This window comes from Ambystoma mexicanum, chromosome 2p, assembly GCF_040938575.1.
Source record: "Ambystoma mexicanum isolate Mex_15411 chromosome 2p, UKY_AmexF1_1, whole genome shotgun sequence".
Classification (NCBI taxonomy): domain Eukaryota; kingdom Metazoa; phylum Chordata; class Amphibia; order Caudata; family Ambystomatidae; genus Ambystoma; species Ambystoma mexicanum.
In genome coordinates, this window is record NC_090923.1 from 608,988,700 (window position 1) to 609,005,712 (window position 17,013).

Here is a 17,013-nt window from a genome sequence, read left to right on the forward strand (position 1 = left end):
TTTCTTGTGTGAACCAAATGCAAATTCAAGACTGTTCTTGCAGTGTAGCAGAACATAGAGGCATTCCACACATCTACCTTTCAATGTACACACCAGAGGAGACAGAACTAGGTCTCAGTCCACATCTACTTATCTAACCATCTTTCTTTTAGCAAATATAAAGAGATGGAAGGCTCACATTTCACAGAAATAGATCATGTATTTATTCTTTTATCATAAATCATAAAACAGGCCATTTGGTCACATTTGCAAATCTCAACAACGTAAAACATATTATAAAAAAAGACAATTATTTAGCAATTTTCATTCATTCATAGAGTTCATTATAAAGTGAGTGATGTTAGTAGCACATGGGTGACTTTAAAATATCCCATTCATGTTTGCTTAAATAGACAGTCCCCAACTGAGTCGACTCTGTGAATGAATGAAAATTGCTAAATAATTGTCTTTTTTATAATATGTTTTAAGTTGTTGAGATTTGCAAATGTGACCAAATGGTCTGTTTTATGATTTATGATAAAAGAATAAATACATGATCTATTTTTGTGAAATTTGAGCCTTCCATCTCTTTATATTTGCTAAAAAGAAAGATGGTTAGATAAGTAGATGTGGACTGAGACCTAGTTCTGTCTCCTCTGGTGTCTACATCGAAAGGTAGCTGTGTGGAATGCCTCTATGTTCTTCTATATTTGAGTCCTCTATCCACAAGCCCCTCATAAAAAAGAGGACATACATGGCATCAGTGCGCTCACTGATTTTTTGCACATGTTATTGCAGTGTGACTCTTATTTAATATCAGAACATTTCAGCTCTGGGCTGGCATCCCTTAAGATTTTGCATAGAAATATATATATAGCCTATTGGATGTACTATAAATGACAAAGAGCGAATTATGCTCTCAAAACAAGACATTGTTGAGTCATAAAAGCAGAAACTGTTCTGAAGGCAGTCATTGGAAAATACAAAATAAAAAATAAAGCTATTTACAACCTTATGGCAAAGAAGGGATTATCATTCAATAACCACACTTCCCGAGCCGTTGTCTCATAGCCATATCCATCTAGCATAAGAACTTACCCCAAATGGCTTAAGACTACCTAGCTTCAAATTTATAGTCCTGAATAGTTAACTTTCCCAAGAAATAGCAAGTTACACAAAGTGCTTTCAGCGCAAGATGTACACGTCAGCTGCACTATAGTAGGAAATACACAATCTTGCCTTTGCTTATCCGCCTAGTCTTAGTAACCTGCTAAATGTCCATATACCCCAAACTAGACCCAGAAGTAGCTACGTCATTATCAACCAATCATAGGAAATAACCAAGTCCTCGATAACATATACACACGTGTATGTAATATTTTAGAATCAATTTGGTCTTGAACTACTTAAAACACTATTAAGTTGGGAAACCACATTTCTAAGAGTGATAGAAACGCAATGTTATGTTAATGTTAAAGGACACTTGTACCGTGCACTATCACCACTGGAGTGGTCCCCTGGCACTCTGGCGGCTCTGAAAGAGGAGGGGAAGTTGAGTTAGTGGGAGGAAGCAGGAAAATTGCAAGAGAGCAGTGATGTGCTGTTGGCGGCCTCAGCCCGGTGGATCCGTTGGCTGGGCCTGGGGTGTTTGCAGCCGGTAGTCGTCGTGTACTGTTGTGGAAGACTATGTGTGTTTTTGTTTTGTTGTTGCAGTGTAGTGAAGTTTGTGCGGTTTGTTGTGCTGTAGGTTTTGGTTGTGTTTGGTTTGGAGTTTGAGAGGTGTATGCAGAAAGGGAAATTGTTAGTAGGGTTGGTTAATTTGCATCTCTATCCTGAATTGAGGAGCTTGGCTTGCGTGGTCTCCACTGATGCGGCTCTGTCCTGATCTGGGTCCGACTGGCATGTAAGGTTCCTTACTCCTCTGGCCCCCACCTCTAACATGCTCTCTCTTATAGCTCCCCTTATCCTCTCTTCATACTCCTGTGGTGGCAGTGCACCTGCCAATGTCAACCTCTCAGGTAGTGTGTTTGATTGCCAATATCTCGACAGTTCCATACCACTGTGGTACCTGGCGGTAACTAAGGGACGGGCGATAGTGTTGGTGGGATTGTCTGGGGTAGTTGACCCAGTCTCGGTGCGTGCCGCCTGTGTTCCAGTCTATCCGGTGTCACCCGTCCAGGTGCCGTGGAAGTTACCCTCTCGAGTCGGGGATGTCCGTGTCCTTTCCGGTTTAGTCATCCTTTTTCCGGTTTTGGTTTCCAGATTTAGTCTGCGGTGTTGAAGAGCCAGGTTTTTAGTGATTTCCTGAATTTTAGGTGATCTTCAGTGTTTCTTATTTCTTTTGGGATGTTGTTCCAGGTTTTTGCGGCTAAGTGGTAGAAGGAGGTGCCTCCAAGTTTTTTCTTAAGGTATGGTTTGAGTTCCACACGGATTTTGTTGCTTGATCGGAGGGGTCTCGTTGGTTTGTAGACTGTTATTTTCTTTTGTAGGAATTCTGCTCTTGTCCGCTGATTGCCCTGTGCGTTATGCACATTGTTTTGAAGGTGATGCAATGTTTTACTGGGAGCCAGTGTAGTGTTTTTAGGGCTTGAGTGATGTGGTCTCTTCTGGATAGTTTGAGGAGTAGTCTTGCTGCTGCATTTTGGATCTGTTGCAGTTTCTTCAGGAGGTATTCTGGTATTCCGAGGTAGAGGCTGTTTGCATAGTCGATTTTTGACATGATTAGGGCGACGATAGTGAGTGTTTTGTGCATGAAGGAGAGGAAAGGTAGAATTCTTCTTGCCGTGTGAAGGAGGAAAAAGCATTTCTTCACTGTTGCATTTATTTGTGGTTCCAAGGTTAGGGTGTTGTCCATTAGGACTCCCAGATTTGTTACTACCTTCGATGGTGTTGGTGCGTTTCCCATTTCCGTAGGCCATGGGATGGTGGTTTTGTTCTCTTGGTCTTTGGATACGATCATGATTTCTGTCTTTCCTGGGTTGATTTTCAGGTTGTTGGCATCCATCCAGTTGAAGACTTCTTTTAGACAGTCGGTTAGGGTTGAGTGGTCGACATCGGTGTCTTTGATTTTGTAGATGATCTGAGTGTCATCTGCGTAGTTGTAACATGTAATGTTGTATTTTTTGAAGATTCTGATGATCGGAGTCTGATAGATGCCGAAATATAGTGGAGATAGTGAGGGTCCTTATGGCACTCCACAGTCGTTAACGCGTGGAGTGGATTTGAAAGGTTTTATCCATATGGTTTCTGTTCTGTCTGCTAGGAATGATTTGGTCCAGCATAGTGCTGTGTCTGTTATACGTATGTCTTCTAGTCTTTTGGTCAGGGTGTCGTGGCTAACTGTGTCAAAGGCTGTGGAGAGGTCGAGCAGAATAAGGGCTGAGGTAGACTTTGAGTCTGCATTAGTTTTGAGGTCGTCCCAGATAGATAGTAGTGCTGTTTCTGTTCCTCTCGCTGGTCTGAAACCGATTTGAGCTGGGTCCAGCAGGTGGTGTTTTTCTACGTGTTCTTGGGTTCGTTTATATACGTAGGTTTCTAGAAGTGTTGCTGGGTAGGGGATGTTAGAGATCGGCCTGTAGTTGGAAAGGTCATCTATGTCACCACTTGTGTTTTTCAAGAGTGGCTTGATGTATGCTGATTTGAAGATCTTCGGTACAGTCCCTGTTGATAGTGATAGATTTAGAAGGTTTCTGTAGTGTTCTGCTGGCGATCCTTGCGTGAGGATTGATTTGTAGATGTCTGGGGGACAGGGATCCATCCCGCTTTCTTGCTTCTTTTAACCAGAATTGCGAATGCCTCTGCTGATATTTCAGGAAAGCTTTGGAGTTTGTGCTGTGGTTCCGTGTTAGTCTTGTTGGGTTGTGTGTTGTGGTTGGTTGGTCGCTTTTGTGTGGTTTGTCGGATGTCATAGATTCTTTTTTTATAAGTGGTCTGCATGGGGCTTCAAAGGTCGACATAATTGGCCAGCAGTATTTGGCGACACTACTAGCGGGGAGGTCGGGGATGGAGTTTCTTGTCCCCCCTGCCATTTGTCACTAGTTTCTCCGCTGAGCTGTAGTTAGGGTGGATATGGTGGTTTGGCAATGCCTGTCCACTGTTCTCTGTGAGGCCTTGAGCTGTCCATGATTGAGAGTCTCGAGCCATTGCTGAAAATCCTTCAAATTCTGGTTTAGTTTTACTATAATACACTCCCTGAAGGAGTCTTTAAGCTCTTTAGGGTTGGATCCGTCTTGTGTCATGTAGTGACATTACACAGGGAAGGCTGTGATAAAGCTCCTCCAGCCACCCTCCAAGTTGGCTCTATGGGGGGCTTCTCAGTTGTTGGTGTACAGCTGAAGCTCCTACTATGGCTCCTGCTAATGTGACTCCCTTTTGCTCCTATTGTTCTTGTTCTGTTTGCCCTACAACACTAACAGCATTTTCATTGTAGTTCTCCGGCTTCATCTTGGCTTTCCTAGATAGCTTAGTAAATCTAGGTTTGCTCCTGCGAAACTATTGAAGCTGCGGACTTTCCTGGAATGGTGGTATTTTGAGAACAGAAGACACCTCATGCCTCTTGTATCCCACAATATCCTCTGGGATTTTCCTCCTCCATGTTGTTTCCAGTTTTTGTCCATGTCACCCACTCGCAGTTGTCTTAATCATCTTATCCTTCTTGGAATCCTCTGCAAGACTCCTGAGAGCCGACTTGCCCTTCGTGGTGGTGGGGTGAATGAGGGAATATGCTCTGGTGTGGGCTGTATGACTTCTCCAGGATCTTGAGGGTGTCCCCCTCTATCAATAGGTCAATGATCTTTGGCTGAATAAGGGTTTTGGTTTCCACATCAAGCATGTTGGATGGATCCCCTCTGGCGCTCATCTTGGCTTTTGGCTCCAAATGAAACAAAATTTTAGTAGCCATTTACTTTTCAGAGGTGGGATGTTGGTATGTGCATACAAAACGAAACGAAAGCAAAGCCCAATTGGGAATACAAGTGCAAATGTGTATAATGTGGAATGTGTATGGGGGGAAGTGAGAAGAGCGTTGACATAGCGCTAACAGGATACATAGCACGTCATGCTTAGTATTGTATTTGTACTTTGTATTTATTTAGTTTATATAGCGCTTTACATCAAAGCGCTACATTTTAACAACAGGATACATATGACAATTAACATTATAACAGTAACAGTAGAATCAGACCAACAAAACAATAAGTAGAGCAATTAACTGGAGGGGAGAAGGAGAGTAGTGCAGTAGTGAAGTAGAACTGAGAGGGAGAGGGAGGGGAGGGAAACAGATGGGGGTGAAGGGTGAGAATGGGAGGGAGGGGGGAAGGAGAAGATCAAGGAGATAAGGAAAGGTGGGAGGGGAGCAGGAAGGGGGAGGGGTTTCATGGAGGGGAATGGAGAAGGAGAGATTTGAGAGAAGTGCGGAATGAGGAAAAGATAGAAATAGAGCGGCGTGAGAGAGGTGAGGAGTTCCAGTGTAGGGGGGCTAGGAGATGGAAGGAGCGGAAGCGGGATGTGGCACAAGGGGAAGGAAGAACAGTGAGAACGAAGTGGTCAGCAGAGCGAAGGGAGCGGGAGGAAGTGTAGAACGAGAGGAGGGAGGAGAGATAAGGGGCAGCAAGACCGTGGAGAGATTTAAAGACTAGGCAGAGAAATTGAAATTTAAGTTGGGAGTGAAAGGGAAGCCAGCCAAGGGAGGAAAGGGAAGCAGAGAGTACTTGTAGTACTTGTATTGTACTTGCAGCGTTGCGACTTTAGCTTGACTGGCTACAGTGTAACAATTGTGGCATTCGTCCTGCCTGAACCTAGCGATACCTTCGCTCTACACTGTGCGCCAGACCTCCTTCATCAGCTGCTGCGGTAGATGCTGAGATGCAGTACCAGGAAGAGGAAAGAAGTGGCTAACCCCCACCTGCAGAGGGAGCCACGGTCCCCCACTTGGGCTTCCAGAACCCCCTGAGGAGAGTAAGAAGAGGAGGACGCTGGCCTGAAAAGGGGACCAGAGGTAAGTCGTGGCAGACTGGCAAGCCACACCGTGGGTGCACACACGCTACAGCGTGCCTGCTCCCTTCCCGGCCTGTCATGATGCCCGCTCCCGGGGAGCCGGTTCAAGCCCTGCGTCCCCAAAAGCGGACATCCAGTCCCCAAGGAAGGACCCAGCAACCCCATATAGGGGCGCTTTGGACAGTGTCCTGGCGCCTATGGCGCCAGGCTCATAAAAGACATCAGTCCTGGCACCATAGGTGCCAGGCTCGGATGGATGTGCTTGGGTGCACTTACCTGATGCAGACCATGCTGCAGGATCCCGGCCTCCTTGAGGCCTGAAAGGAACTACTTTACCTGTGGGACTAATTTACCATCCGGGCGTGGTCGGGGAAGGATACATACCTGATTGGAGGAAGGATACATACCTGGAACTTCTTCCAAGGCTATTTAAACTCCCCCCGAACAGCCACACGTGCTTCGCGTTGTTCTGCATCTCGCAGCTGGACGCTCACCGTGTCTGCTCCTGCATCCTGACTTCTGCCACGCCTGCCAGCATCCTGGATCACCTGCAAAGGAAGAGAAGAAGAGAACAGAAGAAGGAAAAGTCCTTACCTGCTAAATCCGCATCCCGAAGACATCTCGCCGACAATCTTGGAAAGGAAGACTTTTATTTAAAAGCTCATCGCGTCGATCGCTGCAGCGCCGCATTCCACTCACCTTTACTGGGCGCCTCCATGTTCAGCAGCGATCAACCGGATTCGCTGTCACGCCCCAGCGCCTAGGGGGAAAAAGACCAGAACAAAAGGTGAGAGAGAGAAGGGAATAAGGAAAGCTAAATCTCCATGTTAAGACTTACCTGTTGATTCATTCCCTCTTCATTTCGGGTCCGCGCCGCATCCTGGCATTTCCGGACCCCGGCCCCTAAGGGGAAAAAGAGACATCAGCGTTAATGAGCGAATGAAAAGACATTACCAAAAAACGCTCATTAAAGACTTACCTGATTTCTACAAGGATTTCACCTCTCATCTCGGGTCGGTGCCTGTTCCCCGGCATTCCGTACCCCGGCCCCTATGGGGAAAAAGACACTAGCGTTAGTACATTAATGCATGGACACAAGGGGAACCTCTTATCAAAAAACTTACCTGGAAGCCAAGCAAGTTTGGTTCTCACCAATCCGAAAATCCAGTGAAGTAACTGGATACCAACGCGCCCCTGCATCAGAAGCAGGATGGAGAGCTCGTCCTTCCAGACCCTAAGAAGGATAGTTCTGCGAGCCAGACAAGCCAGATTTGGGGGCCCGGTCCAGTCCGTCTTCCGAACCCTGCGCATCACCTTAGAAGAGGTCACAGCAGCGCGAACCAGGCCAGCGCCTCCGTGGGAGTCAGGTGAGCGTTACACAATTGCGAAGCCTTCCTACAAATTCCCACCCAGGCGCTATGGAAAGTTCTGAGACTGATCAGTTGGCCCAATTACTGGGGGAATTACGGGCCGAAGTACATGCCGCTCGTCAAGAGACTAATGCCCTCAGGAGGGAATTAATAATATCAAAGGAAAGAACTGAAGACCTGGCCAGACAGCTTTTGCAAGGTCAAGCTGGGCAAACTCCTCTACCCGGTTCCGGAGGGAACCCAGCTCCTGTGGTTTCCAGTAACCCTGTGCAGATTAATCTACCTGGAAACATGCCGATGGCCCCACCCGAACGCTTTGCTGGGGACCCCAAACGATTCGCCGTATTCATGAATCAGTGTCGTTTGCACTTCCTATGCAGACCTGGGGCCTTCCCTAATGATCAGACCAAGGTAGCCTTTGTATTGTCATATCTCAGCGGCTGCGCTGCCGATTGGTCAGTTCCACTGGTTACTCAAGATGACCCGATTCTCTGTGATTTTCAAAGGTTTCAAGCAAGCATGGAAAGGTTATTTGCTCGACACTCTCAGGGGCAGGCTCTGGATGACGAACTTCTATCCCTGCGACAGGGCAATCAGGACTCCTATCCTATATTGCAACCTTTAATAGACTAATTGTGGAAACGGGGTGGCCAGAGGATAAAAGAGTCACGTTGTTTTATCGAGACCTACGCGGAGTACTTAAAGATGTCTTGGCCCAAGTTGTAAATCCGCCCCAAGAATGCACAGAGTATATAGACTTAGTGGTCCAATTGGATCACAGACTTCAAAACAGAAAAGCAGATCGGTCCAGGTTTGAGACCCGGGTGTTGGTCAAGACCCATGCTAATCCCAAGGGAGTTGATGTCTCTGAGCCTATGCAAATTGGAGGGGTTAAAGGACCCTTAACTCAAAAGGAACGTGAAAGGAGGCGGCAGTTAAAATTATGTCTTTATTGTGGGAATTCTGGACACTTTCTCCGAAAGGCGGTAGGAGCCGCTAATAAAAACCATGAAGACTCTGTTTCGGGAAACGACTCCGCCCGACAAGTGTAGGGGTCCGCTTGCCGAGCTTGAAAACGAACTCTCAGACCTCGCATTTCATTGTGCCAATGGTTCTCGTAGATCCAGAACACCCTAAGCGGTTGCATGCAATAAAGGCATACATCGATAGTGGGGCTATTGGAAACTATGTGGATCGTGAATTGGTCTCTAGGATTAACCTCCCTCTCCGTCCTAAAACCAGCAAAGATGTCATCCCCACAGTCGATAGAACTGAAATTGCCTCTGGACCGGTAACACATTCCACTACTGAGGTGACTCTTATTGGTCCCGACGGCCATTGGGAGGGTGTTGTGTTTGATGTAATCAAGGCTCCACAGTTTCAGGTTATTCTTGAAATCCCTTGGTTAGAGACACATAATCCTCGAATTGATTGGCGAGCTAAGAGAATAACCTTCCCGGATTGTACACAAACCTGCTACCCAGAAAACCTGAAGATTAATCTAGCATCTATAACCTCTGCCTCCATGCAACTGCCTCCGGAATACCAAGACTTTCAGGACGTCTTCCAAAAGGAACAGGCCAACAGGTTACCTCCTCACAGATCGTACGATTGCCAAATCGATCTGGTGCCCGGTGCACAACCCCCTTGTAGCAGGATTTATGCCCTTACCGAACCTGAGAATCTGCATTTGAGACAATATTTGGATCAATGCCTAGCTAATGGTTTTATTCGCCCGTCAAAGTCCCCGGCATCCTCGGCTTTGTTCTTCGTGCCCAAAAAAGAAGGCGACCTTAGAACTTGTATCGATTACCGCGCATTGAACCAGATAACGGTTAAAAACCGTTATCCTCTGCCTCTTATCCCTGAACTCCTTGACCAGGTGAAGGACGCTTGCATATACACCAAGTTAGATCTCCGGGGGGCTTATCATCTGGTACGAGTTAAAGAAGGCGACGAATGGAAAACTGCCTTCTGTACTAAATACGGATTATTCGAGTACCAGGTGATGCCTTTCGGATTGTGTAACGCGCCGGCTGCCTTCCAATACTTCATGAATGATGTCCTTCGGGAACTCATTGATGTTTGTGTTGTCGTATATATCGATGACATTCTGGTGTACTCCTCTTCGGAATCTGATCACAGAAAACACGTCAGGGCAGTACTTGAAAAACTGCGCCAACACAAACTATTTGCTAAATTGGAGAAATGTATTTTCCATACCACAGAAGTCGAGTTTCTAGGTTTCATCCTGACACCCAAAGGAGTCCGAATGGACTCAAGAAAAGTGGATGCCATCCTCAAATGGCCATCACCTAGCTCTGTAAAAGGGGTTCAAAGCATGCTCGGCTTTGCCAATTTCTATAGCAGGTTTATCCCGGAATTTTCACGCGTGGTACAACCCATTACTGCACTCTTGAGGAAAAATAAACGTTTTGAATGGTCTGAAGAAGCCGAGCAGGCCTTTCAGGATTTAAAAGCTAAATTTACCTCCGCACCTATATTGAAACACCTGCGTCCAGATCTCCCTTATGTCGTCGGGACTGACGCATCCAGCCTAGCCATGGGAGCTGTCCTGTCCCAAAGAGATCCCGAAACCAACCAACTGCATCCCGTAGCATTTTGGTCCAGAAAATTCTCGGCACCCGAGGTTAATTATGCAATCACGGACAAAGAGCTGTTAACCATTAAGTCCGCTTTTAAAGCCTGGCGGCATTATCTGCTTGGTGCTCGACATACCATCACAGTGATCACTGATCACCGGAATTTACAGTATTTGAAAACCGCCAAGGCTCAGTCATCACGGCAGCTCCGATGGGCTTTGTTTTCTGCTGAATTTGATTTCGTGATTACCTATCGACCTGGCTGCAAGAATGGCAAAGCAGACGCCTTATCCCGAATTGGAATGGGAGAATCTGATACAAACTCAGAACCAGTACCAATAATTCCCAAACAGAGGATTCTAGGCATGACTTCATTACAGACGCTTGAAGACATTCAAGCCACAGTGAAACAACTCCTGGACCCTACAACCTTACAGGATTGGATACAAAAGGGATCAGACTTTACCATAGATAATGGTTTACCTTATTTTCAAGGACGCTTATTCCTGCCACATAAGGAATTACACAAACTAGTTATTTCCGGTTATCATGATGCATTAATAGAGATACACCCCGGTATTGCCAAAACAGAGGAAAAGGTGAAACGACCATTTTGGTGGCCCTCTTGGCGAAAAGATGTTAAATCTTTTGTGATGTCCTGTGGTGTTTGCACCCAAAATAAAAGTCAAAAGAAAAAACCAGCCGGTCTCCTTCAACCTCTAGACATACTGCCAGCACCCTGGCACACCCTATCAATGAATTTTATTACGGACCTGCCTCCTTGTTTTGGGTACAATACTATTCTGGTAATTGTGGATTTGTTTTCCAAAATGGCCCACTTTATTCCTTTGAAAGGTTTACCTTCAGCTTCTGTCCTAGCCAAAGAATTCCTCGAAAATATTGTTCGGCTACATGGATTCCCATCTATACTAATCTCTGACCGGGGAAGCCAATTCCTTTTCCCACTTCTGGCGCAAATGTTGTCAAATGGCGCAGATCGACGTAAGATTATCGACCAGTCACCACCCTCAGACCGATGGTCAGACCAAGAGGACAAATCAGACCCTTGAGCAATACTTACGGTGTATGTTACAGCAATCTGAAAGCAACTGGAAAGACATTCTTTGGATAGCCGAATACGCATATAATAATTCGGTACACTCTGGAACTGGCCACAGTCCTTTTTATACTTTGTTTGGGCATCACCCTCGAACCTCAAACCTTGACTCTCCTCAGAACCTCGGAATGCCTGCAGTAGAACATCTGCATTCTACAATTACCCAAGCCTTCAAAGAGGCAACTGCGCATTTACAACAAGCCCAGAGAAAATACAAGGAGAATGCTGATCTACATCGGAGTGAAGCACCTCCGTTTCAGATTGGGGATCAAGTGTGGTTAGCTACCAGACATTTACCACTCAAAGGGCCTCGAACTTTTAACCCAGAATATCTGGGAACTTATTCTATTACGGCAATAATTAACCCAGTGGCTGTTAAACTTGATTTACCAGCTAGTATGCAAATTCACCCTGTTTTTCATGTGTCACTTCTGAAACCAGTGGTACCCGGAACCCGACTACTCAAACCTGCAGAACCTATTCTAATAGATGGGGAGCCTGAATTCGAAGTGAAGAACATTTTAGACTCAAAAATGTTTAGGTCAAATCTGTTCTACCTAATTGATTGGAAGGGGTACGGACCTCAGGAGAGGTCGTGGAACCCAGCGACCATGTGCATGCACCTGGATTAGTCAGGAAATTCCACCGACTCTTCCCAGACAAACCAAAACCCCCGGAGGGAACAACCTTGGGAGGGGCCTTGGGGGGGAGTGCTGTCATGATGCCCGCTCCCGGGGAGCCGGTTCAAGCCCTGCGTCCCCGAAAGCGGACATCCAGTCCCCAAGGAAGGACCCAGCAACCCCATATAGGGGCCCTTTGGACAGTGTCCTGGCGCCTATGGCGCCAGGCTCATAAAAGACATCAGTCCTGGCGCCATAGGCGCAAGGCTCGTATGGATGTGCTTGGGTGCACTTACCTGATGCAGACCATGCTGCAGGATCCCGGCCTCCTTGAGGCCTGAAAGGAACTACTTTACCTGTGGGACTAATTTACCATCCGGGCGTGGTCGGGGAAGGATACATACCTGATTGGAGGAAGGATACATACCTGGAACTTCTTCCAAGGCTATTTAAACCCCACCCGAACAGCCACACGTGCTTTGCGTTGTTCTGCTTCTAGCAGCTGGACGCTCAACGTGTCTGCTCCTGCATCCTGACTTCTGCCTGGCCTGCCAGCATCCTGGATCACCTGCAAAGGAAGAGAAGAGAACAGAAGAAGGAAAAGTCCTTACCTGCTAAATCCGCATCCCGGAGACATCTCGCCGACAATCCTGAAAAGGAAGACTTTTATTTAAAAGCTCATTGCGTCGATCGCTGCAGCGCCGCATTCCACTCACCTTTACTGGGCGCCTCCATGTTCAGCAGCGATCATCCGGATTCGCAGTCACGCCCCAGCGCCTAGGGAGAAAAAGACCAGAACAAAAGGTGAGAGAGAGAAGGGAATAAGGAAAGCTTAATCTCCATGTTAAGACTTACCTGTTGATTCATTCCCTCTTCATTTCGGGTCCGCGCCGCATCCTGGCATTTCCGGAACCTGGCCCCTAAGGGGAAAAAGAGACATCAGCGTTAATGAGCGAATGAAAAGACATTACCAAAAAACGCTCATTAAAGACTTACCTGATTTCTACAAGGATTTCACCTCTCATCTCGGGTCGGTGCCTGTTCCCCGGCATTCCGTACCCCGGCCCCTATGGGGAAAAAGACACTAGCATTAGTACATTAATGCATGGACACAAGGGGAACCTCTTATCAAAAAATTTACCTGGAAGCCAAGCAAGTTTGGTTCTCACCAATCCGAAAATCCAGTGAAGTAACTGGATACCAACGCGCCCCTGCATCAGAAGCAGGATGGAGAGCTCGTCCTTCCAGACCCTAAGAAGGATACTTCTGCGAGCCAGACAAGCCAGATTTGGGGGCCCGGTCCAGTCCGTCTTCCGAACCCTGCGCATCACCTTAGAAGAGGTCACAGCAGCGCAAACCAGGCCAGCACCTCCGTGGGAGTCAGGTGAACGTTACACGGCCGCTTCCACCGGTATCGGATGGTGCCAGAAGCAGAACCGCTACTCTGCAGTCCACTTTGGTGGTGAGATGGTCTTTTAGCAACACAAGATTAACATTTTGGCTCCTTTGTCCTCAACATTAATTGCGCAGGTGATGACGTAATAGAGTATAACCTTTCTGATGCGTCTCACTATGATCCGCTTAGATTCCAAGCACAAGCCAAGCAACTCACTGTCTCATTGGTTATGTCATCAGGGAAAATGTGCATTCCTGTGCCAAGTATGTCTTAGCCAAAGGTTGTAGCGTGTTGTGGGCGCTGCACACAGTCAACCTCTATACTTTGTACCCCGGAAGCCATGGAGAGCCCAAAAGCCTTTTTCCAAGCGCCAGGCTGGGTACAGTATTTCAATGTATCGCGATGTTACTGCTTCCTTCTGCCCTCTCCTCCTTCATGGGCCATTCAGCAGTGAGGTCAGGCACTCCTCCACTGACAGGACAGGCATGTCCTTAATCTGGAGCCAATCCCCTTTTCACTACAAGGCATTGTTGTGTGGTTTTCGTGGGCATTTCTATGTGTTTCTGCTTTTTTGGCAGAGGGCCCCCGAGCAGTATTAGGGGGTTGTGGACATCTAGCTCTCTTACATAGTTTGGCGGCGGCATAGTTATTCCATTCTAACTGGCCATCTGAGTGACACTATAAGGAACTCATTTTTGAGTCACAGGAGTGTAGCAAAAGGTGTCAAAGCCTTGCAGCTAAGGGTGTTACCACACTTTCTTACACTCCAGAGGATTTTCTAAAGTTGTGCAGGTGGGGTAGGGGCAGAGAATTGAGTGACTAATTCCGCCTACCTTTTTCGTTCCTCGTGCAAAACCTAACATTGTCAACTGGGATAAAAGCAATCGTGTCATATGAACCCACGCGTGTTTGACACCTGGTTCATGCAGGCTGATTCTGTAGCAATGCATAGTAAATGCTGTCAGGAATGTGTAAATGGCAGGCCACATTTACACTTTTTGTGAAGCAAAGCATAAAGAAATGTGTTATGGTGACTTTGGCTCTTAATTAGACTCCTTCATTTAGACTACGTCTTGTACATGTGGGGATCCAGGTGCACATAAGTGCTAAAGTTGGTGGTCCACTCCATGCAATTTTTGCTAAATCCCCTCCAATGACACTGAAAAACTGATACATATGGTAGCACACGGATGGGAGCCTGGAATTTAAATTCTGAGCACAGACAGGAGTTAGCACTTAAGAGAAGGCAGGAGGGCAGGGAAATTAGTGCTAAGTAAATATGCATAGCAGCACAAGCAGAAAGGGGTGGCTGATACCTGCTCAGCATGAATGTGCAGAATGAACAGTTTTTGGGGTTCAATGACTAGTAAAGCTAGGTGTGCAGAGTTGAGAATTGCTTCGAACAGGGGCCGGGTCCAAATGGGAGGACTAGGAAACAACCAGTATTAAAAGAGAGGGCCACTATCAACTAAGCTACCTCAGTTCGTGGGGATGATGAGGTTGGGAGTTGTCTACAAGTCTCAGTAGGATAGCTCAGGGGCAACGTGCTCGCCATGGAAGCAAGTCAAAACGGAGCAACACAGGTTTGATCCCCTGGTCTGTGCTTAGAAACCTCTGAGTATTAAGTGTGTTATAAATAACCTATCATATCATATCATATGGACTAAACAAACCTGCAAGTCACAGGCTGGACCTCCAATCAAATCCTGCATCTGATACAGACGGACAACATGGATGGATGGATGGATGGATGGATGGATGGGTGGGTGGGTGGATGGATGGATGGGCGGACGGACAACCACAGCCAGAGGTGAGGGGCCTGGCCCTAGAGTAGAAGCTGGGATGCTATCTATTGTTAAGGAGACGGTGTTACCTGGCAATTAGAACAGCCCACAGTCTTTGAGGTTCTCCTTTATGATAATGTCTGTGACTGCGTCAAACACGAACTTGACGTTCTCTGTGTCGGTGGCACACGTCATATGAGAGTATATCTCCTTGATGTCTCGCCTCATGTTCAGCTCCAGGAACTGCTGCTTGATGTAATTCCCCGCATCTTCGTACGTGTTGGGGCCTGTGGGCAGACAAGTACAGAGGGGTCAAACAAAATGGGAGTCACTGCCGACGTCACAGCCCTAGACCCAGTGCAGAGTGACCCACCTGATTTCTAATACCAGAAAATCATACATTTTGTGAACGTTCATGGCATCATCATTGGTTCATACACAACTATAACTAAATGAGGTAAAGGTAGAACAATGGAGCAAACGGATTTATTTTAAGCATTTGTAAAGCGTACTAAACACGTATGCATCAAGGCGCTGTTACAGGACAGGAATCAAAGGGAAGCAAATATGTATTGAACAAAAGCGAGTGTCAGGTTGAGAAGCCTTCGCAGGAGGTCCTCTATGGAAAAAATCCACGTTTTTAGATGTTTGCGGAATAACAAGCAAGATTGCTCATATCTCAGGGTCAGTGGCAGAGAATTCCCAGGTTTCGTATCAGTGACCGTGAAACTGGTCCCACTGGCTCTGACCAGTCTGAATCTCGATGTCATGAGGCGGTGGGCATAGGCAGTGAGTTGGTCTCAGGGACTGGGCTTTTTTAAAATGTGTGTGCAACGAAGGTGGTGGGGGGGCAATCCAAGGCCTAGACATTTTCTTTAGGGTCCCTTAGTGACCTTGCTCCAGACCTGAAGACCCATGTTTGATTCACCATTAGTAGGTGAGTACCATTATCCCATTTCCACCAGGTGAGTCCGAGAACACGTATGCTAGACAAGTTACATGCACTGACCACAGGACCATTCACACCCCAGCTAGCTCTCACTCCAACTGTCACTCTAGGAACGTTCACTCAGTACTCCACTAACATTCCACACTGGCATTCCAAGTATGCATGCAAACATTCTGGCAAGCAGATCACTACACCCTCACCCATTCTAATGTCACTAGGCTCATTTACCTTCTTGGAGCTTCATGAGTTACTTATAACTCTGCTCTTAGACTCTGCAATGACTTATAAACCATCTCACTCATTATGACATCTTTGGACTCAACCCATTTATAAGAGTCGCTTTCATATGCCCATAGGTGCCTAGAGCCCCAAGCTACACCTCACTGAGGACACCATTGAGGCTGATGCCTGTCTGGGGCTGCTTGCGCCATCTTGCAGAATGGATGTGACCTAGCAGGTAAGACAGCCCCTTTCGGGGTGGGACCAAGTCAGTCTAATATAAGGTTTTCTCCCTTCTGTAATGGGACAGGAGGCTAAACGCTTAGCACTTTGCCAGTGGTTAGCATTATTTAAAACCTACCATCCATCAATCACTCTTCAGTTTTGCAGAAGCTTCACTCTCTCGTTGCCAACATCACTAACCTCATGCCCATCAATACACACCAGTCTCATTCACCCACTCACAGGCCTTGCACTGTTTCACTAAAGTCTCACTCATGCTCCCATCACAGCCTCAAATCCTGCAATCTACTGTTACTTTTTCACATTTTGCTAATTTTAAAAAACTTCCATTGAGTTTCATTTCTTCCTAAATCATTGACATGAACAGCAAAGGGTCGAACTCTTTACCGCCCTAATAACCGTGCCACCTTCAGTGCATTTTTTTCCACTAATGACTTTTACTCGTAGTTCTACCGGCCCACTGAGTCCAGTCAATAGGGTTCCTCATGGACTGGAGGAGATGAGACACTTCTACCTGGAAGTGTTCCTGTATCTGCGGACAACGCAGAGCCATGCAACATAACACATCAACTGGCGTCCCCACAGGTTAGAACGTGTGGGTGGAAGATAGATAATGTGGAGTAAGTGGGCTGTAGGCGTTCTATGTTGTCATTTAATAGGCTAAAATTTGGTCGACCATAATTCGATTTTGTTATGAGGGGTCGGCTCTATACTCCCTCCCTACTCCACCCCCCTTCAC

At 46.7% G+C, this 17,013-nt stretch overlaps 1 protein-coding gene across 1 annotated transcript in view; it reads right to left on the bottom strand.

Annotated features, from left to right (window-relative positions):
- Nucleotides 1-17,013, bottom strand: part of GNAT1 (G protein subunit alpha transducin 1) — a 214,957-nt gene that overhangs the window by 27,334 nt on the left and 170,610 nt on the right. The window contains exon 8 of the mRNA XM_069644137.1: nt 14,953-15,150. Coding sequence (XP_069500238.1) covers nt 14,960-15,150 — 191 coding nt within the window. The 3' untranslated portion in view covers nt 14,953-14,959. The remainder of the gene's footprint in view (nt 1-14,952; nt 15,151-17,013) is intronic.